At 37.9% G+C, this 24,590-nt stretch overlaps 1 protein-coding gene across 1 annotated transcript in view; it reads right to left on the bottom strand.

Annotated features, from left to right (window-relative positions):
• Positions 1–24,590, bottom strand: part of UNC13C (unc-13 homolog C) — a 482,392-nt gene that overhangs the window by 324,904 nt on the left and 132,898 nt on the right. The window contains exons 6-8 of the mRNA XM_075273478.1: positions 13,530–13,608; positions 7,456–7,461; positions 1,188–1,259 (exon numbers count right to left, since the gene is read on the bottom strand). Coding sequence (XP_075129579.1) covers positions 1,188–1,259; positions 7,456–7,461; positions 13,530–13,608 — 157 coding nt within the window. The remainder of the gene's footprint in view (positions 1–1,187; positions 1,260–7,455; positions 7,462–13,529; positions 13,609–24,590) is intronic.

The following is a 24,590-nucleotide window of genomic DNA, read 5'->3' as shown; positions in this document are numbered from 1 at the left end:
TGTAAGCAGCCACAGGAAAATTGCCGAGGCCCGACGGCAGGGCTGACTGCGCATGCCTAGAAGTTTGAAGCCAGCGTCAGAAGAAGACGCAGGGAGAGGCTGTTCCAGGCAAAGATAGAGGCGGCACTGGAAATTTCTCTCGCAACATTGGAGACGCCCCTAGTGTTGTTTGAGCACTGGGGACCGCCTCCAGTGCTGTGAGAGAACTCATTTGCATACAGAAGAAAACCGGGATTTCTATCGAACAGAGAAGCGTGAAGAAGACATGTAAAGGTAGGAGAAGAATAGCCTTTCCTAAGGCTATTTCTACATGTTAGGGACAAAAAAAATGCTTTTTATTGATTGAATCCCTTTAAATAGTTTTATATAAGAACACTACTGTTTTCAATTTGTCCGACCTCTAATGAATTTGTACCTTGTACAAAAAAAAATAAAAAATCAATTTTCTTCCAAAATCAGTACCACATCACTTTACAGGACGTATGAAATGTTGTATCTCAGGCTGGGTTCACACTGACGCCACTGTCTGCCCTGGGGTTTCGGTCATAAAACCTGGGGAAACTGGACAGGGGACGGCTTGGTGGCAGTCAGCTTTAAAACCCATTCATGCAGGACTTTGTGTCCGTGCAAAAAAAAAAAAAAATGGTTTCCAGTCGGAGAGGCAGCATCTGGACATCAGTGGTCACCTTCACCCTCAAATGAATGGGTTTTTTTTAAGCTGACTGCCAGCACGCCATTCCTTGTCCAGTTTCCCCGGGGTTTACAACAAACTCCGTGGAGGACATCGGTGGTAGTGTGAACCCAGCCTTAGTCCAATTCACTTCAGTAGAGTTGTAAAGCAGTCCTAGCACTGTTTTTGAAAGAAAACAGACTTTTTTCCTAATTTGGCACAACCCCGTTAAGGATCTGTACACTTAGGTAAAAACTCTTGTTGGAAATATATCTTATCAAATAGTTGTCCACTATGTATATCATTACAGTGCTCCAAAGTGATCAGCCATAACCCCTCAGGGAACCTGACAACACATGTTCAATTACCCTGCAGTGCTACTGCAGGAGAAATAATGCAATGCAATTTCCAGCCAATCTCAGCTCTGTTCAGTGGTGAATGTCCTAAACTGTAAATCTCATCTGTTAACATAGAACACCATAACACAATAATTGAATAAAACCTATAAACAACTTACCAGTTCCTCATTGTTCACAGAGGTTCGAATAACCATTGCAAGAGATATTCCAGCTTTCCGTGCAGCCAGTGTCTGTATGAATGTAAAATTATTTTATAATATTATTACACTGAAATTAATTTTAGGTATAATATATGGTAGACACTAGTTCTCTACTATCAATACAGGTAAATGAGTAGAATACAAATGTCAGTCTGATACAGTATACATCTTTTACGACAACAGAATGCCTTAGAAAGCTTACATAAAGGTATCATAAAATTACTGCTCTATTCTCATATGATATATGTGTATGCAGAGTAAAATAAGCAAAACATGTACAACAAGGATCTTCATTGTTTTAAGTAAATGTTATATAACTTCCTATACCTGAATGAAAATCCGGAAATTTGGTTAATCTTTAATTCAGCCTAAAGCCCGGTTCATTCTATATTAAAAAAAAGTTACTGTACAAATAGTTTATGAATGTATAGGTAATATGGTTACCACAACACTGTTAATACTTAATGCGTACCTTCAGTTATGAAGAACAGTTCATACATAAATAGTGCATTTAAATATAAGAAAGTTTGTAATATATACAAAGGAGTTCTGTTTCCTTCTCTTTATTAAGCTGTTCCATTGCTAATCTACTTCAATCTCACTGCTTTGTTTAAAGCATATCTATCTGTCTCAGTATACAGCTTCACAAATAGACCGCTAAGGAGCAGGAAGGGACTGAGCAGAGTTCTGCTGGCTGGTTAATTGATTTATTGCTTCATTCTGTGTATTATCAGCTTCTTATCTACAAATTAGCAGAGTTTAACAGCAGCATTTATTTGAGTGCCTTTTCTATCCCCTCCTCTCTTCATAGACTAATATGGAGAAAGTAACTGCCTGAAAAGTGAAGAAGAAAAGATATTTCTTCAATAAGATATATTCCAAAATATATAGAATTACCAAGCGTGGCCGCGCTAATTAAAAATTAGGTACATATGAGAATACATATAAGTCCTTGTGGACTCCAAAAATAGGTCTACTTGTATCACGCCTTTTTGGTACGTAATCAAGCTATGTCTGCTGAAAAACGTGGGGCTGCGTCTATGGCTTACGACTCTAAGGTCAAAAGAAATCACAGGACAGTGAGTGAGGGATATACCCCCAAAAAATACCAAAAGCGCGCTCCCTTCAGTAAAGATGAGTTCTGGTATGCTGATGAATCAGAATAAAAAGGATTTATTTATGATGACGCGTTTCGGGGTTCTCTGGTACCTCACACGTACCACCCCTTCATCAGATCGTGGCTCAATGGTAGTGAGTCTTAGTCTCCTAGATGTCAGTGAAGTCAGGTAAGAGAGCTACTCCCTGACTTCACTGACATCTAGGAGACTAAGACTCACTACCATTGAGCCACGATCTGATGAAGGGGTGGTACGTGTGAGATACCAGAGAACCCCGAAACGTGTCATCATAAATAAATCCTTTTTATTCTGATTCATCAGCATACCAGAACTCATCTTTACTGAAGGGAGCGTGCTTTTGGTATTTTTTGGGGGTATATCCCTCAATCACTGTCCTGCAATAAGATATATTATAAAGTTGTTATTCTCACCAGTTCATTTATGAGAAGTTGTTTATAGCTGGAGGTACACTTTAACACTATGCTTGTCAATTCTGTTCAGCGGTACCATTTTGAATCTGTATGCTCACCCATACGTAAATGTATGCCTATATGTATGCCTACACACATCAGTCTGTGCTGCTGGATTTGGCAGTTTCTGGCCAAACACATGCCAAAAGGATACTTTCTTACATTTAGTGGATAGGGAAAACTTCAACACATCTTTTTTTTTTGTGGGAGAAGATGTTGTTTTTATCTATAACATTTTGGGGGATGTGTGATGTTTAGATCACCTTTTCTTCAAATTATTTTGAGAGTTAAAACACAAAATGTCAATTCAGGCTTTCCGTTTTTTTCCCCTGCTACAGCATTCAACGTATGGATTAAACAAGTTTATAATTTTACAGTCTGGACATGTCAGGATGCCTGATGTGTTTATGTTTATTTGTATTCACTTTTCTATTTATTTTAGAGAAGAGGGTGAGCGGAATTCTCGCTTTTATTCTCTCTCTCTCAATATATAGTCTATGACAAAACTCAATTCAAAGTACTGGAATAGATCACGTGCCGTGATAGCATCTGACCATGGCACCTGAGGAGTTAAGTACCTTCAATTAGGGATGTATCTGATAACAGGCAATGCTGCAGGGTCTCTGCTGAGTAGACTCCATGGCTGTGGTGCCTACTCAGCTCCTCAGCAGGTACCATTTTTAAAGTCCTGACATTCACTATACTATTAAGGAAGATGTCACTAAGGGCTTAAAAGGAACCTGTCATATTGATTATGTTATTTGAGCTCCAAGCAGCATGTAATAGAGCAAAAAAGCTGGATAGTTAGATAATTATTTTGGAAAAGATTCAATTTTTAATCTATAGTATAAAAGGGCATGTATCAAGAAATCAGTTATCATCTATCCACAGGATATTTCTATTTGACTGATCTAATCCTATGGGGAAAACAGGATCTTGTTTTCAGGATCAGTGGGGGTCCCAGCAGTCAGGCCTTAATCTTCAGCAAGTTATCACTTATCCTGTGGTACAGTACATGATAACTTGCTTTTTGGTTCCTTTAAGTGAAATTCCTGTATATTCTAGAGATGACAAGTTATATTGATTCTTTTCCCACAAAGCTATACTGTATATCAATGTGCTCAGCTCCTCCTGTTCTACATCAAGATACTAAGATACTAACAGGTTCCCTTTAAATAAAAAAAAAAAAGATATCAATCATTAGTGGTATAATTAGAAAATAAGGCTTCAAACAAGGTACTTAATAGATAAAAGTAAAGCAGTCAGTAGCCATTTACATTGCCACAAATCTCCAATAATATATACAATAAATGTTACCATTAAAAAAGGAAAAAAAATAGCTATTGTGGAAAACCAGCAAATCTAAAACCAGGCTGATAAATGTCATGTGGAATGTAATGCAGACAAGCGATCACCAATGCACTTGAGAACTGAAAACTGTCAGCAAGTCTATTGCTTAAAATGTGTGGAAATGCATATCTTCTCAAAAGAAACAACTCTTTTGTCAAACTGTCATTCCGTACATGAAAAATGAATCAATTTGTGCTGTGTGGGTTATAGTCATGCACAGTAATTTGGTCCTTCTCAAAGGGGCCACTTTGTTTAGAGGATTGCTCTGAATGTATAGAGAAATCACTCTGAACGATTTAATTGGTTCTGCTGTAAAATCTGTCCATAGGCACAAACAATAAACATAAAATAGCTATACGGTACATCTAGTGCTGCATGCTGCCTCACGAGCAAAGGGTATTTTATGGGCACTGCTTTATGTCAAGATGCAGTAGCTACCAAACCCCTGAGTGAGCTAAATGTTGAGAACATACAATTCCTATTATTCCAGAAATGTTTACTTCCCTACTGCATTTAGTTGCTTGAGGCCTTTCACACCACACTTATGACCAGATCAGGCATAAGCTATTTTATACTGTAACTGTTTGCCAATGGCTTATATTCTGTAATATATGTAGAGTTGCATGGTTCGTTTTTTTTTTTGCAGTAAAGATAGCATAAAAGACTAAATTATTCTAAATAATTACAAAACATTGAAACAAAGAAGTATACCTATGGCATTTCTACAGATATATACATTCTTGACATTTGATATGATGGGTTTTTATTAGATTTAGATATGATTTAGTTTCTTTACACCTGTGCATGTGTGTTCTGTGTATCTAGAGCCTTGTCTTGGTCTTGTAGGTGAGATGGGAAGCTTAATCCTTGTATAGTAAAAAAAATAAAATAAATAAATAAATAAAAAAATACAACTTTACATTTTGTTTTGTTCTTAGATTCTTACTGCTTTTGTAAAGTATAATTAATGTATGCTAATTTGTAATCTGTGACCTCTAATTGGTGATCTTTGTGTAATGCCTGCCAAGATTTCTATGTGCCTAATAAAGAAGTCAGCGAACCTCCAAAACATGTTGCATTTTTAAGCCTTCCAGTTTTGATAAACATTTTAAGCTCGAAAAAAAATTCTAGTCTCCATACAATCTATATTTGTTACACTGTATCAGTTTAGTTCAGTTACTTTTTATATCACATTTTGGAGATGTAATTTCTTTTTGCCTTCGAAAAGGAGGCCCAGATCTTAGCACAAAGTGAAGGGTCCAATTCTGGGGAGGAGTTTCCATACTTCCTTGTGTCAAGATCTCATTCACAGATCATGACCATAGACAGTATCTGAAAGAATATTTTAAATGTTGCATATATTTCTTTGAGACAGTGATGAAGCTTTATGTATATAAGGATAGATTATGGGTTACATTCTCTATGTGTATAGTTTGTTGCCATTATTCAATAATAACATACAATATATTTAGGTCTCATCATACTCCTTGTTTAATGTGTCTTAGACATAAGCCGTAATAAAAGGCATCACAGAGTACAGATGCACAAGTTTATTACTCTGCAGAATACTGTTTCTGGAGGGGGCAGTGAGGTAGAAGACCAGGGCAATGTGTAAACTGGGCTCAAGTCCCTAATTCTAGATGACTCATTAGGTTACATCTTCATCTGACAAAGTCGCTGAGCCAGGTGAGTAAATCAATATAACTGACAAGATGGTGCAGAGGAAAGCACCTCAAACACAAATCCATTACTGGCCTTTTAAAGAAATTAACACAGTTTGCTTTTTATTACTTAAAGCATTGTGTGCTGCAGACTGGGCTATCTCTGAATTCCAAGACTGCAGAAACTTTACACCTACAAATAGATTAAAGGAATTCTACCCTTAGAATTCCATATTTTACTACTAACACATAGGAATAGCCTTAAGAAAGGCTATTCTTCTCCTACCTTTAGAAGTCTTCTCCAAGCCGCCATTTGGTAAATATTCTCTGCTTTCGCCATTATGGAAATGAGTTTTCTCGCAGCACTGGGGGCATCCCTTGTGCTGCTTGAAAACTCTCCAGTAACGCCTCAGTTTTCTTCTTCGGACTGCCTGTTCTCTCGCGCTCCTATCGCGTCTTCATCCAAAAGCGCTGACTGCGCATGTCTGTTGGCCATTTTCCTGTGGCCTCTCCCATTTGGCTACAGGAAAATGGCCAACTGCGCATGTCCATTGGCCATTTTTCTATGGCCTCTTCTGTTCAGCCACAGGAATATGGCCGACAGACATGCACCGTCGGCACTTTTGGATGAAGATGCATTGGGAGCGCGAGAATAGAGGCGGTCTGGAGAAGAAGAGAGAGTCGTCGCTTGAGAATTTTCAAACAGTACAGGGGATGTCCCCAGTGCTGTCTGAAAACTCATTTACATATGGAAGAAAGAAGACATTTCTCAGGAACGGCGATGCGGATCAGAATAATAAAGGTAGGAGAAGAATAGCCTCTCTTAAGGCTACTCCCATGTGTACAGTATTTAGTCAAAAAAGGGTATTCTAAAGATAGAATCCCTTTAACCAAATATGACAAGGTGCCTGACTTTTTAGGTTCATTTCAGATTGTGGAAGTACAAATGTATGTTAAGGTGCATATTGCAGCTGTAACACGCAGACTCCAAGAATATCTAGTGACCTAAGTTTGGTGCAGTAGAGCCAAGGAGGTGTGACTGTTACAGGGTAATAGAAAGTAATGAATATATATTAATTTTTAATTAAAAATATGTAACTTTGTTACAAACGTGCAAATTAATATTTTTGGTATGTGTATCCATTATATGTATGTTTTTTTTCTATGGCTAAACAGAAGACAGAAACCAAATTATCCGGATACACTACAATTTTCTTTATTCTTTCATTTCTAGTTGAGGTACTACAGTTACTGTATTTATCTCTTTTAGTGCCCCCTTGCCACTGCTACAATAGTACAGAAATCTAAGGCTTTCATGCGCACAAACTTATTTTTATCTGCAATTGTGGGTCAGTAATTGCAGATAAAAGGACGTACCCATGTATTTCAATGGGCCAATACACACAGTTGTAGTTTTTCTGCCTGTCCATACTTGCGGCTCTGTCAATTAATTTTCAATATATGGGTCAGTGAAAACCATGGATGAAACACAGTTGCCAGTTTCACTAACCCACAAACTGCATGAAGTCTAAGACCACAAACTTATAAAGAAAATAATGTCTTAAATCATAAGAAATCTAAAAGTAACATTCACATGTGAAATATAACATTACAAATGGGTACTTACCATTGCCTGCATGTCCATGAAATATTTAGAGGAGGAAAAAGGAAAAAAAAAAGAAAAAAGTATTAGAGCACGCAGTAGCACATAACCATATAGACAACAACTTCTTTTTCAAAATCAATGATACATAAACTTGATTGTATAGAAAGCGAAGAGAAGTTATTGTTAAAGAAAAAAACATAATACTGAAGACATTTTATACATCAGGCAATCAATAAATGCTGAACAAACTATGATACAGGAAAACTTTATTATTAACATAGCAATGATAAAAAGGAAGGTAAAATAAAAATATTACATCTCAAAAACAGTTTTGTTTGTAATACAGCAGTCGATCTTAAGGCATATTGCTCATGTACGACTTATATTACACATATTAATGCTTATGCTATTAAATTCTATACAATGAAGATGATACAGTAAACATTTCTACAGGAGAAAGACATTCTTTTGTGGTCCTGCTATGATTTTATTTTTTTATTTTTTTGCTTTTTTCCCCTGTGGGTATACACTCAGCAGCTCAATTCAATAAAACATATAATGTAATTTCATTTTCTGAAAGAAATATATCTGCAACCCATTTGATATGTGTAAAAGGTATCTTAAAGTCAATTTATCTAGTCTGAAATGTGGCATGAATCTCAATGTAACATTACAATGTTCGTGCTGATGCAGCTTAAAGGCTATCAGAATGTAGACGTTTATCATATCACATAAAAAAAATCTATGCAGAGTCACGGAGGAATGGTTTTCTCTTCATAACAAATAAAACACCTTGTTGCTTCTGCACAAAAATATAAAAAGTCAGACTGTGTTGTTCTGCGGGATAGTGACTCTTCACAAAAATGTCTGTGAAGGTTTTTCACATTAATGTAATTGTATACCCTCTCCAAAGGAAAGGAGCGAAATTGCAAAGTCCAAATGCTGGGACTCCAGTTATCACAAGAATGTGAATGGGCTGTTGGTATGGATGTGCAGCCACTGCTCTATAGGACTGTTTGGACAGTGTCAATTCCATAGAAATTAACCCCTTCCCGCCGATGGCATTTTTTGATTTTCATTTTTCGTTTTTGACTCCCCTCCTTCTAAACCCCATAACTTTTTTATTTCTCCGCTCCCAGAGCCATATGAGGTCTTCATTTTTGCGGGACAAATTTTTCTTCATGATGCTAACATTAATTATTCTATATAATGTACTGGCAAGCAGGAAAAAAAATTCAGAATGGGGTGGATTTGAAGAAAAAATGCATTTCTGCAACTTTCTTACGGGCTTTGGTTTTACGGCGTTCACTGTGCAGCCAAAATGACATGTCCCCTATATTCTGTGTTTCGGTATGGTTCCAGGGATACCAAATTTATACGGTTTTATTTACATTTTGACCCCTAAAAAAAATTCCAAGACTGTGTTAAAAAATTCTTTTTCTAAAAGTCGCCATATTCCGACGGCCGTAACTTTTTTATACGTAAGTGTACGGGGATGCATAGGGCGTCTTTTTTTGCGGGGTCGGGTGTACTTTTTAGTTCTACCATTTTCGGGAAATGTTATTGCTTTGATCACTTTTTATTCAAATTTTTATCAGAATGAAAACAGTGAAAAAACGGCGGTTTGGCACTTTAAGACTATTTTTCCCGCTACGGCGTTTACCGAACAGGAAAAATATTTTTATAGATTTGTAGAGCGGGCGATTTCGGACGCGGGGATACCTAACATGTATATGTTTCACAGTTTTTAACTACTTTTATATGTGTTCTAGGGAAAGGGGGGTGATTTGAACTTTTAATTCTTTTTATTTATTTATTTATTTTATTTTATTTTTTTTGCATTTATTAGACCCCCTAGGGGTGTTGAACCCCAGGGGGTCTGATCACTAATGCAATGCATTACAATGCTAATGCATTGCAATGCATTACAAAAAAGCATCCTTTCTTTTGCAGGCTTTGAGAGGATTTGCAGACAAGCCTGGGAGCCTGTACAAGGCTCCCGGCTGTCATGGCAACGGGACGTCAGCCCTGGAGCATGCTCCAGGATCCGGCGATCCCGGCCAAAATGGCGGCGCCCATGTGCCTCCGGGAAAATGGCGCCTCCGGCGCCTTTGACCGCGGCGCCGGAGGGGTTAATGCCTCCGATCGGTCTGGGGACCGATCGGAGGCATTAGAGCCGGTTGTCTACTGCTTAAAGCAGTAGACACCCGGCGGCGATGGCGGCCGCCCGGCTCCCGCCATAGTTACAGACCCGACATGCGCCGTACTATTACGGCGCATGTCGGGAAGGGGTTAAAGGAGCGGTGGTTGAACATATCAATTACCAGTCTATTTAAAGTCCTCTGGAATTCCTCATGGACCCTCAAATTATCTGTGATCTCTCTATATTATAAAAATGAATTATTGTCTGTCTGTTCTCTAATGCAAACCAAACAACTGGACCAATATTCACCAAATTTGGTACAGAGATACTTCAGGTATCCGGGAAGGTTTAAGACGAGACTCCAACTCGCTCGGACGAACCGTTGCTGAGATACAGCATTTCAAACACAATGCCCCCCCCCCTTAGCCAATACAAACCTGCAAGTCTTTCACTCATATTCCAACTGCAATACACACGGTCACTCCACATGCACAATACAACACTGATATCCAAACTGAGATACATGCATCAGAGGATTAGATACACAGATCAGCACACAGTATCACACGCCATAGGATTAGATACATGCGTCTGCACACAGTCCAACACACCAGAGAATTAAATACGCGCTTCTGCACACAGTCCAACACACCAGAGGATTAAATACGTGCTTCTGCACACAGTTCCACACACTGAAGGATTAGATACGTGCATCTGCACACGGTTCCACACACCAGAGCATAAGATATGCAACTCTGCACACAGTACCACATGCCGTAGAATTAGATACGCGCGTCTACACACAGTTCCACACGCTGTAGGATTAGATACACGCCTCTTCACACAATACCACACAGGGGAGGATTAGATATGTGTGTCTGCACACAGTACTACACTTTGGAGAATTAGATATATGCCTCTGTACACAGTACCACAAGACAGAGAATTAGATACGCGTCTCAGCGCACAATACCACACGGGGGAGGATTAGATACGCGTGTCTGCACACAGTACCACACGCCAGAGGATTAGATACGTGCGTCTGCACACAGTGCCTCATGCCGTAGGATTAGATACGCGCATCTACACACAGTTCCACACGCCGTAGGATTAGATACGCGCCTCTTCACACAATACCACACGGGGAGGATTAGATACATGTGTCTGCACATAGTACCACAAGCCAGAGAATTAGATACGCATCTCAGCACACAGTACCACACAGGGTAGGATTAGATATGTGCCTCTGCACACAGTACCACACGACCGAGGGTTAGATATGCGCGTCTGCACACAGTTACACATGCTGAAGGATTAGATACGTGTGTCTGCACAAAGTACCACACGGGGGAGGATTAGATACACACCTCTTCACACAATACCACACAGGGGAGGATTGGATACGCATATGTACACAGTTCAACATGCTGGAGGATTAGATACACATGTCTTCACATAGTACCACCACCAGAGGATTAGATACGCGCATCTACACACAGTATCACATGGGGGAGGTTTTGATACGCGCATCTGCACACAGTACCACACACCAGAGGATTGGATATGCACATCAGCACACAGTTCCATACGCCAGAGGATTAGAAACGAACGTCTGCACACAGTACCATACGCTGGGGGATTGGATACACGCATCTGCACACAATACCACATGCCAGAGGATTGGATACGCGCATCTGCACACAAAGGATTACACACTAGAGGATTAGATAAGCACGTCTGCACACAGTACCACATGCTGTAGGATTAGATACGTGTCTCAGCACACAGTACCACACGGGGGAGGATTAGATACATGCCTCTGCACACAATACCACACGCCAGAAGATTAGATACGCACGTCTGCACACAGTACCACATGCCGTAAGATTAGATATGCACGTCTGCACACAGTTTCACTTACCGGAGGATTAGATATGCGCCTCTTCATACAATACCACACGGGGGAGGATTAGATACACGCATCTGCACACAGTACCACACGGGGGAGGATTAGATACACGCATCTGCACACAGTACCACACCAATAAGGATTACATACTTGCGTCTAAACACAGTACTACATGGGGAAGGATTAGATACAGCTTTACTCCAGGTATCCATAACAACTGATCACAGGTTTTTCACTGATATCCAAAATGAGATACACATACAGATCACATGACGCTTATGGACATACACACAAACCACATACAAAATACACCAGGGCAAAATTGGACAATTCTTATGGGGCCACTACACAAACATAAAATGTAATATACCCATGCGAAGCCGGGTCCTCCCCCTAGTGGCTTATAAATATGCTCACAAATAACTCATCCACATACCTAATAAGTAGATTCCATAAAGTTCCTTATAAAAATTCCATATACAGTCATGAGAAAAACAAAGTACACCCTCTTTGTATTATATTTTTACATTAAAGCACAAAAAAGCAAATATCTGGCTCTAAGGCAGGGGCCCCACAGGCCAGAAATGCCGCGATTTGGCTGCGGTGGAAACGCCGCAGTAAAAATCGCTGCATTTTACAGTACTTGCAAAGTGGTTGGGATTCCTGTGAATCCCATGCCCACTTTGCAGAAAAAAATCGCAGCACAGACATGCTTCAATTTCAAAAACCGTTGCGATTTTGAAAATCGCAGCATGTCAATTATATCTACGGAAACGTCCGCAGCTTTCCCATAGATATAATTGTAACAGAAAGTCTGTGTAGGAAAACTTTGTGAAATTTCTGTTCAAAGCGCTGCGGGAAGATCTGCAATGTGTTCACGCCGCGGTTGTTCCCGCTGCGCTTTAGCGCGGTGGTTTCGGTCCGTGGGCCTTAGCCTTAAAAGGTCTTAAAATTAGGTAAATCTCAGATGAAAAACATCACACAACCTATTCCACTATTTCATTATTTATTTAACAAGAACTAGAACAAAATGTAAAAGCAGCGTGTGAAATATTAAGTACACCCTAACTGTTTTCATAAGAATTAAGAAGGTAAGTAGCAGCCTGGTCAAGCTAATTAAATACCTTTATAAATTGATCATCAGCAAGTGTGAACACTTCTATAAAAGCAGAAGTTTTAACATGTTTTGGACTGGAATACTCAGATATTTGTTAACCCAATGTAAAAGAGGAAAGATATTAGCAATGATATTAGAGATGCAATTGTTACTGCCAATCATTCTAAGAAGAGCTATAAGGCTGTTTACTATACTAACAATTTTAAAGTCTATCATTCTACAGTAAGAAAGATTATTCAACAGCTAAACCTGACTAAAGAAGGGTCACACATTATGGCAGTGATCACAAACACACCGAAAATTATTCAACACCATGGCTAAATCAGAAAAGACTCAAGGTGTTGTTTTGAACCAGTCGAGACCTAAACCCTATTGAAATTCTGTAACTGGACAGAGATGTGCATAAACAATTATATAAACATAACATTATCTTCAATGAATTAAAGCAACATTGTAAAGATGAGTGGGCCAAAATTTCTCCAGGATTATACAGAAAGCCATTACTTCAAGTTATTGCTGTTATTGGTGGTCCTACAAGCTATTGAATCAAGTGGGGTACTTAGCTTTTTACAAATTGTGCTTCAATTTTGGCCTTGTTAAATAAATAATAATGCGGTATAATTCCTTGTGTTGTTTGTTTATCTGAGGTAAACCATAGAATTTAAAGAGAGCGTACTTTGTTTTTCTCATGACTGTGAACAAATATAAAACTAAGATGCTACTCGCACTAAATTTTCTGCAATATCAATCATAGGAACTACAATATTTGCTTATATAAATATAGATATAAAGTTTTGATGGGTGGAATCCGCTAATCTCCATGAAGAACTGAAATGTAGATATTTGTAAAGGTATTTACTTATACCAGCAACTGATCCAGGAAATTGTTGAATTAATTTAATCTTCTTTGAAGAACTGTAACTTACCAAATCTCGGACAATGGGTAATGTTTTTTTTCTTCTAAGATCTGGCATACTGTCAATTCCATAAAGCCCACTGCCGGGCCTGCAAAAAAAGGGAACAGCTTGACTGTAAGTCATATCATTATTTTTATTACAATGTTTACATTGTGATCATCAATTGTGTCAGCCATGAAAATACCAACAACTGTGACTGCACCATTAATTATGTACAAGCACATTCCTCAAATATTTTGCTAATCTACTTTATGAATAGATGATAAATAAAAATTGATATCAGGCCTACGCATGGTTAACACAGACATATTAGAAGTGAGTAGGGTCGGTAAGCTAGTACCCAACTGAATACTAGAACAAAAGCTCCGAAACACCAAGCTTACACCTTGGAAATCTCTAAGTTGTTCCTTGGTTTCATTCCAAAACAGTTGCAACCCGCAAGGTCCATATATTTCATTAGACTGGTGCAAGACATAAGTGAATTTGGGAATGCCAGGGCATGAATGCCAAATTTAAAAAATAAACCGTTTGCACAAAGTGAGGATACAATATACATATACAGGGAGAGAATTTAACAAGCCATTTGGACAGGGATTGTGGCCACTTGTACTGTATACACATATCGTGTTACTATACCTTCTACTTTAATTATAACTGGCATAAATTGTAGTACAAATCTATGCCAGCTGATAACTGTTGTAGATTTATATTTTCAAGATTTGCCACATTTATAAGAATCTTACTCCAGGAGTCACTTGATTTGACAACAGTGAAAAACAGCCATGTGACAGACATTTTTAAGACAGCCACCACATGACCATTTTAAAAACCATGAATGTCTATAGGTCTATTCTCATGTCTGTTTTTATAATGCCATTTCACAGTCCATCTTTGTCCTTTTTGATGTACTTAGATAGAAACATATGAAAAGACCCATAGACATTCGTGAGTTTTAAGATTGGTGTGCATCAGCCGTTCCAAAAAATGTCTGTCACACGGCACAGTTGTTTGAATACTACCTAAGACTGACAATCAAAACTCCAGTTTTAGGCCTTATTCACGACCTTGCCATTCTTCTCAGATCTATAAAAGAAGGTCCTGTCGGTCCATTTAAGCCTTTTGAAAGGGCTTATATACATGATAATGAATAATGACAGTGTGATGGCCATTGTTTAAGCTGCTTTAAAACCCATGAATGTCTATGGGTCTATTCACATGGTACTATCTATATCCGCCAAAATGGACAAAGATAGTGCTCTAGTGATAGTGTCATTTTTTTGATGAAATACAGTCAAAAAACATACATGTGAATAGACCTGTAGGCAGTAGGCATTTAAAAAACATGGTTTATGACGTATAAATAAGGCCTTAGTTAATCCATCTCATAGTGTTATCATTTTATGTCAATTTCCTGAAGAATAACAAAGGAACCGCTCAATACAGAGTTTTGAAAAAATATGTTTCAGAAACAAAAATATTTAATAACATGCTGTATAGGTGTAAGGAAAGCAGATAAGTCCTTTAATGTACAACAGCCTGGATATGCACATATCAGTCTTTTGAACTCCAATAACTTATCAGGAACCCCCTAAAAATCCACCAGTAATCATATGCCAAAATTTTGCTATCATTGGCTTTTACATGTTATCTTTACAGCAGAAAGAATTGGGTCCTCATTTACTTTGGCACCAATGAAACTGTCCCTGAATGTCTGTAAAGAATATAAACACCACAGAGCTACATGTGGAAGGTATATATTATAACACAGATAAGGATTATCGTTGGAACTATTACTTTACTCTATGTAAAGTAATATGCCAATATTACAAGTAACTTCAATCATAGCTGCTAAGCCAGAAGTTAAATAGTAATAAAAAAATGTAAATAATTCAATAAATCCTATAAGGCAGTCGGCATAAAGTAGTTTGTGCAACAAAAGCCTCAAACTTCCTTCATCTCCAGTTGAATTAATAATATAACTTCTGACAATAAGACAGCATTTAATAATTCAAACACAAAAGGCAATAATGAAACATGTAGGGAAAAATTTACTTGTACCGTGTGGAATGCTATGTTCCTTGCTGATACATTTTTAGCATTGTTTATGCATTCATATGTTCTGCTTTTGGTAAAATAGCTCAGAGACACAAATCTTGATAACAGAATAAGGTACATTGTGGATAACTCTGCCACAGGCAATACATTTCATTGTGCTGTTCAGATCTGCTTGTTGTCGCTTGCTGTTTCATATAAAGGGTCACAATAAAAGTCATTCAAATACATCAACATGGTCGACTGAAACTCAATAGAGGGGCTATCATTATTATGCCATTATTTTATTTGTTGCTAAATCACCAATGTACGGGGATTATATATATATATCAAAGAAAAATAATTGCAGCAGCACCAGCAAATCTGGGGATCATCCCACAAATTGCACAGCAGAAACCCCTCTCCAGGCAAAAGGGTTTGCAATAGAAAAAACAATCCGGCCTGTCAGCAACTGGTATGGATGGAAAATGTCCTTTTATTGGAAAAAGCAGTACACCACATATCGGTCCACACTGGGACCTTTCTCAATATATATATATATATATATATATATATATATATATATATATACAGGGTGTCCCAAAAAAATGTATACACATTTTAGCAGCTGATAACTCAATTATTTACTCTTTCTTTACAGACTGAACCCATTAAACTGAGTGATGGCATACAGACTTGACTTTTAAGAAAGGAAATTTATTCTAAAATGCTACTGGAAGTATGAAAACGCAGTAGGAGTGCAAAGACAATTTAGGAGGGAGTTTAACAAAGAACCACCTACACGAGTTACCATCACTCGAATTAGAGTTAAGTTTGGAGCTGATGGAACTGTTCAGGACGTCCATAAGAAGCGTTCCGGAAGACCACGTACCTCGACAAGCCCCATAAAAGAAGAAAGAAAGATTACTGGAAACGTTTCAACGAAGTCCAAGAAAGTCTTTGCAGCCAGCTAGTCGTGAGGTCGGGATTTCAAAATCATCAGTCCATCGCATTATGAAACGTTGTCGGTGGAGAAGTTACATTCCAAGATTAGTCCATGCTTTTAATGATGATGATCCAGACCGAAGAGTACAGTATTGCGAGTGGTACTTGGAACGATGTAACGAAGATGCACACTTTCCCACAAAAATTGTGTGGAGTGATGAGGCCACATTCAAATTAAATGGTTCGATTTACAGACACAATTGCACCTACTAGGGACCTGAGAATAACACCATCTTTCTTCTTTTATGGGGCTCGTCGAGGTACGTGGTCTTCTGGAACGCTTCTTATGGACGTCCTGAACAGTTCCATCAGCTTTAAACTTATCTCTAATTCGAGTGATGGTAACTCGTGTAGTTGGTTCTTTGTTAAACTCTCTCCTAAATTGTCTTTGCACTCCTACTGCGTTTTCATACTTCCAGTAGCATTTTAGAATAAATTTCCTTTCTTAAAAGTCAAGTCTGTATGCCATCGCTTGGTTTAATGGGTTCAGTCTGTAAAGAAAGAATAAATAATTGAGTTATCAGCTGCTAAAATGTGTACACATTTTTTTTGGGACACCCTGTATATACAGTCCTATGAAAAAGTTTGGGCACCCCTATTAATCTTAATCATTTTTAGTTCTAAATATTTTGGTGTTTATAACAGCCATTTCAGTTTGATATATCTAATAACTGATGGACACAGTAATATTTCAGGATTGAAATGAGGTTTATTGTACTAACAGAAAATGTGCAATATGCATTAAACCAAAATTTGACCGGTGCAAAAGTATGGGCACCTCAACAGAAAAGTGACATTAATATTTAGTAGATCCTCCTTTTGCAAAGATAACAGCCTCTAGTCGCTTCCTGTAGCTTTTAATCAGTTCCTGGATCCTGGATAAAGGTATTTTGGACAAACAATTCAAGTTCAGTTAAGTTAGATGGTCACCGAGCATGGACAGCCCGCTTCAAATCATCCCACAGATGTTCAATGATATTCAGGTCTGGGGACTGGGATGGCCATTCCAGAACATTGTAATTGTTCCTCTGCATGAATGCCTGAGGATTTGGAGCGGTGTTTTGGATCATTGTCTTGCTGAAATATCCATCCCCGGCGTAACTTCAACTTCGTCACTGATTCTTGAACATTATTCTCAAGAATCTGCTGATACTGAGTGGAATCCATGCGACTCTCAACTTTAACAAGATTCCCGATGCCGGCATTGGCCACACAGCCCCAAAGCATGATGGAACCTCCACCAAATTTTACAGTGGGTAGCATGTGTTTTTCTTGGAATGCTGTTTCTTTTTGGACGCCATGCATAACGCCTTTTTTTATAACCAAACAACTCAATTTTTGTTTCCAAAATGAAGCTGCCTTGTCCAAATGTGCTTTTTCATACCTCAGGCAACTCTATTTGTGGCGTACGTGCAGAAACGGCTTCTTTCTCATCACTCTCCCATACAGCTTCTATTTGTGCAAAGTGCGCTGTATAGTTGACCGATGCACAGTGACACCATCTGCAGCAAGATGATGCTGCAGCTCTTTGGAGGTGGTCTGTGGATTGTCCTTGACTGTTCTCACCATTCTTCTTCTGTGCCTTTCTGATATTTTTCTTGGCCTGCCACTTCTGGGCTTAACAAGAACTGTCCCTGTGGTCTTCCATTTCCTTACTATGTTCCTCACAGTGGAAACTGACAGGTTAAATCTCTGAGACAACTTTTTGTATCCTTCCCCTGAACAACTATGTTGAACAATCTTTGTTTTCAGATCATTTGAGAGTTGTTTTGAGTAGCCCATGATGCCACTCTTCAGAGGAGATTCAAATAGGAGATCAACTTGCAATTGGCCACCTTAAATACTTTTTCTTATGATTGGATACATCTGGCTATGAAGTTCAAAGCTCACTGAGGTTACAAAACCAATTATGTACTTCAGTAAGTCAGTAAAAAGTAGTTAGGGGAATTCAAATCAATAAAATGATAAGGGTGCTCATACTTTTGCACCGGTCAAATTTTGGTTTAATGCATATTGCACATTTTCTGTTAGTACAATAAACCTCATTTCAATCCTGAAATATTACTGTGTCCATCAGTTATTAGATATATCAAACTGAAATGGCTGTTGCAAACACCAAAATATTTAGAACAAAAAATGATTAAGATTAATAGGGGTGCCCAAACTTTTTCATAGGACTGTATCACTTTATGCAATATGATAACTTTTTGCAGGGTTATATCTAATCACGTGTAGATTGAAAGAGACAACACTCTGAGCCTCAAAGTTGTTAAGTGTCAAGTTAAACTTTACAACTTCTCTCTCTCTCTCTCTCTCTCTCTCTCTCTCTCTCTCTCTCTCTCTATATATATATATATATATATATATATATGTATATATATATATATATATATATATATATAGTAAATATTTGTAGTGTGTTATAGATTCTTCTGCTGCAATAAGACTCCCATTTTAGTGATTGGGATCGAGGGGTCCTAGTGGTCAACTCCAAAGAAATAATATACTCATAACCTGTATTGTGGATGGGAGGTAAATGCTTTTTTGGGCTAGCCCTTTAATATAGGAGTGTTAGACAACACTCCGTAACATATTGTTTGTGGAAATTAACCCTTTAAAATCCAAAGAAACACTGGCTACAGATCTTCATTTTTATCTCTAGTATGTCCCACCAGAAGTGTCAATTAGCTTTCATCCCCAATGATAGTAAAGCCATCTGGCCTACTGAAGATTGGCAGAAATTATTTTCTCTTTATTGCACTGTCAAGCTGAGAAAGGATCAGTGGCTGCTGATAAAATATTTTAACAAAGAAAAATGAAGCTTTTTGGAATACTCATCTTAAGTTATAAATAAACTGCTTAAGATTCTGGAATGATGTGAATTTTGAAGAAATCACAATAGATTCTGTCATATAGTCAAGTGAGCCTGCTACCAGTCTGCCATACTAAAAGAGTGGGGTAGGTTTGTTTATCTTGTCCAATATTCACACAGCATACACATAGACCAGGCAGTAGTTCTAGGCTGTACAATATGAGAACTTTAGTGCCACCTAGTAAACATGTTAGATATGTTGTCTAACTTAATTCTCAATCATTATTGTTATAATAAGCCTCTGTGTAGCCAAGACAAATAACCTAGCGGTTCACTCTCACTACTAAAGACAAATCAGGTTACAATGATGTTGCTTAAAGGGGTATTCCCATCTACATAATTATTTTTAAATTTGTAGAAGTTAAACATTTTTTTCAAATATAAGTAATTAAAAATTCTGCAGAGTTTTAAACATTTTCTCTAAATTTCTTAGTGGTGGCAGTCTGTTATCTTGATCGGTTGCCATGGATACGACCACCAATGCAGAAACTTTTTAAGGTAAAAAAATCAGCCATGATTTCTTTATTGTAGCTGGGACATCTTCTGATACATGTAGTGTCCCTGCCTGATAACCCGGCTACAATAAGACAATCATGGCTGGGTTCCTGACAAGTCCCAGACCATAGAAAGTTTCTGCATTAGTGGTCGTATCCGTGGCAACCAATCAAGATAAAAGACTGTCACCACTAAGATAGTTAGAGAAAATGTTTAAAACTCTGCAGAATTATATTTGCAAAAATGTTTAACTTTTAATTATCTACAAATATAGATATGATTATTAGAGATGAGCGAGTAGTACTCGATCGAGTAGGTATTCGATTGAATACTACGGTATTCGAAATACTCGTATTCGATCGAGTACCACTCACTGTTTGAATGTAAAAGTTCGATGCAGAACCAGCATTGATTGGCCGAATGCTATACAGTCGGCCAATCAATGCTGGTTCTTCTCCTACCTTTAGAAGTCTTCTCCGTGCAGCTTCCCCGCGGCGTCTTCCGGCTCTTCATTCACTCTGCCAAGCATCGGGCCTGAGCAGAGCCGACTGTGCATGTCCGCTTGTAGTGCGGGCATGCGCAGTCGGCTCTGCCCAGGCCCGATGCCTGGCAGAGGGAATGAAGAGCCGGAAAACGCCGCGGGGACGCTGCAAGGAGAAGACTTAAAGCTGATGCATGCTACATGCAAATTACCTTCATTTATTTATTATATTTTTTAATTGTATATTGTGAGCCCCATATAGGGATCACAATGTACAATTTTTTTTCCCCTATCAGTATGTCTTTGTAGAATGGGAGGAAATCCACGCAAACACGGGAAGAACATACAAACTCCTTGCAGATGTTGTTCTTGGCGGGATTCGAACCCAGGACTCCAGCGCTGCAAGGCTGCAGTGCTAACCACTGAGCCACCGTGTTGCCTCTGCATGCATCAGCTTTATTGTCATAACACAGACTATGTTGATAAAACGGATGTGAATTAAAAACAACCATGGACAGGAGTGGCACTGTCTAAGGGACAATGCAGATTTTTCTAGTCTCATACAATCACTTTACATAATTATAGATTCACTTTGGAATATTCTGTATTTCTCTAAATAAATTCTAACTTTGCCTGCCCTTAAAGGGATTGTTTTAAAATTGAAATATATCATCTACTGTATCTACTGTATCTACAGAAAAGGTGATGTACCTGATGGGTAATGATGGGTGAAAAACGGCCATCAGATGACTGTGAATGAATTATTAGTTTTAAATACTTTATATTTATTGAATGATAAGACAAAAGAACAGGAATAATAGTATAAGCATATATAAAATGGTTTGCTAGCAGTACAGAGAACTGTTATAAACTAAAAATATGAACCATAAAAACAACAAATGAGACAAAAATAAGAAAATGCAAAAAAACATATTAATGTTTTTTATAAACACTTACAGAAGAAAATTATGACAGCACTATCTTCTGTGGCATGAAGTCAGAGTTGCGAATTGTGACATTAACTACAGCTAAAGACAGTATGCTAGACCAGGTATGTTTAATCTATTGATCCAAGGAGACCATGTTTTATCAAACTGTGTCGGGAAATCAGATGGCGTTAATCTTTTTGAACAACGTAATGGTGTGAAAACCTTTAAGAAATTTGGAACGAACTAAGTTTGACGTCCTCCACTTGGAGGCTATATTGATTTTTAAAGGACATTAAAATATATTGAAGTACGGTAACTTGTAGGGTACATAACAGAGGCCTAAGACCTAGGTTTAAAACCACACAGGAAGATGAACAACTTAAAGGGTACTCTGGACAATAGCGTTGTACTAAGGGGCAGGTTCAACAAATATGTAGGGCGTCACCGTAAACTGCAGGAAGAGAAGCATAAACGTGTAGCCTAAATGGAGCCTGATATGTCCTATGGAGCATTTTCAGGGAAGTTCCATTTACTAGTAAATGTACAACAGTCTTGAGATTGGATTACAGTGATCGTTGTCTCCACATTTCTCTCCCAAACTTCTATGAAATGAAATATAAAATAACAGTAAATGACGGGGAGTTTGGCTCATTGTAAACAAAGGAAAGTGAACCTCTATTGGTAGCCCAGAATAAATGCAATTTTTCAGAACTAGTGGTTTGGATACTCATTGTGTTAGGGGTAAGTACGTGAAAAAAAGGTGAGTTTCGAAGGTCTCACTTGGAGAGAGTGAGTTGGTGTGAGTAAAATAATGGATCCATTTTTAACTGATGTAAAGCTGGTGGTGCAGCAACATAAACAGTTTTACTCTCCTTGTCTCACCTCATCTGGACGTCCTTGCGGTGTCCAGTGGTTCTATAACTGATGTCATGGGCCCCAGGGTAACCACTGAGGCCTGTGATTGGGCTTCAGCAGTGACGTGGGGTACACAGATGACATGAGTCTTGCATTGAACTTTACTTATTATTTCTTATTTTGTGCATATTTTACCTATATTTTACATATATACCAGTATTCAGTTTTTATTGTAGTCAATGACCTAGGAGAGACCCCTTGATGCAATTTTCTACATAAGTAATTGCATAAAATTAGTTTATAACTTGCATATATTGTCCCTTTGCTTCATAGCACTTTTAACAATATACTCTTATGTAACCAAACCGTGTATAAACAATCTTATTTCTCATTTGAATATACTGTTGACCGAATCGTATGGTTTCCCAATTACTACCATCTATACCGCTGTAAAGTGGCTATATGTATGTTATACTAATGTGATAACATTGAAGAGTGCCGTGGAATTTCTCAATATCAAGGATGGAGAAGAATAAGTTCATTGTTTTTGTGATTTAACATGACATATACTGGCAGCCCCTTTCTTTAAGTGAATAATATAATAATACATAATGTGGCAATTTTTAGAATCCTTCTTACAAGTGATTCTCTCCAGTGAAATTCAAGACCTTTGAAATGTCCTGTGCATTAATGCAGCTTTTGTTGTTAGAAAGAGGTTTTTCTGCCATTCCAAGTCTGTGTAAAATGATTTTTAAGGCTACAATTAGAACTCTGCATAACCAACAGGGAATTATTTAGCGGGCACTTAAAACTTCATAATATCCAAATTTGATTGGGAAGCTATTATGTAGTCCTTAAAGCTATGCTTTCCCATGCTCCTCTCCAGATGTTTATGATCCTGCTCTGTACTGTAAGTACTTTATTTACCTGAGGGCATCATTTCAATGTGCTCAATCCTTTCCAAACAGCATTTATCGTAGAATTAATGTAACCTACTAACCTCACAATCTCATTACCACATTCATTTTCACCAGTACATTGTTTTGTACAGACAGTTTATCTCATAACTAGTCTTGCCTGAAATAAGAGACAATTTGATATTCTAATAATAAACATATCTATATATACACACACAATATATACATATTTTACATTTTAGACAAGATATTTTAAGTGGAATGTGATTTTAGTTTCCCTTCAGTATGAATGGAGTAAAATGACTGCTTAAGGGTGGGGGCCTCATGTAGTATAAATGCCGTGATTTGGCCACGGTAAAACTGTGGCATATTACAGTACCTGCAATATGTAATAGAATCTATTTTTGTAAAACACAAAAAGCATTGTGGAAAAACATGCAATATGTTTCCACTGTGGACTTTTCCACAGTGCTTTTTGGCTGCAGCCTGCTAGCCTACAAGTGTTTTCCCATCTCAGTAGTTTTGTATGCTGTCTCTACTTCTCACTCCCTATTCTTCATCAGTCAGAACCGCCTCCCCTCAGCTTGCTGTTGAGGACACTAAGAAGTATGACAATATAGACTTTGCCTTTACCATGAGAGTTTATTATGATTACTAGAAATCTGATATAAATTCAGATAGAGCAAATGATATGTACGGTAAATGTATATTACATTACATAGGTTTGTATAGTATGCTTATTAGGTTTGGGTTTACATAGACAGATAACAGAGAGGGCTTTATCCACAAACTTCAATTAGCTGAACTGATTGTTCTACCAGCAGAGCTATAGATACCACAGTGCACTCAGCCCTTCAACCCTCAAGGGAGCTGCGACTGCTGTCATTTCTCCTATCTTATCAGATAGGTCCAGATTCATGGAAAAGATGTGTAAACAATGGGAGGAATAACTTCACATAACAGGCAAACAAAGCAGCATTGCTAAAGCAATGTATTTAGGAAAGCTCTTGAATTTACCTAAGCGAGCAGTATAGATAGGATCCTTGAGATGTGAATATCCCTTAAAGTCACATTTATTTTACAGTTATTTATTGCCAGCAAGTATTGTACGTCATTCATACTTGGTCCATTACTTTCCTCCTTTCACTTTATATCTGTGCCATTTCTACAGCGTTCCTTAAATTATTTGCATCTGTGCTGACATTTCACACATGATAGGAGCAACAGTTCCAAATGCTTGTCACAGAGAAAGCAAAGCGTCCTTCTTATAATACAATTCACAATTGTTTAATTTTTTCTGCTTCTAAATGTAATTTTCTGATACAAATGACATAAGGTGTTATACTGCAAATCCTGACATTTCACCAAATATGCATCTACCATCATTTACAGTTTGAGGCTAAGGCCTCAAGTAGTGAAATGCAGCAAAAAAGCACTGCGGAAAAAAACACGGCAGAAATGGATCACTTTTTTTTCCATAGCATT

The sequence above is a fragment of the Leptodactylus fuscus genome, chromosome 5, assembly GCF_031893055.1.
Source record: "Leptodactylus fuscus isolate aLepFus1 chromosome 5, aLepFus1.hap2, whole genome shotgun sequence".
NCBI lineage: Eukaryota > Metazoa > Chordata > Amphibia > Anura > Leptodactylidae > Leptodactylus > Leptodactylus fuscus.
The sequence above is the reverse complement of the archived record's forward strand: the minus strand, read 5'-3'. Positions and strand labels throughout refer to the sequence as shown.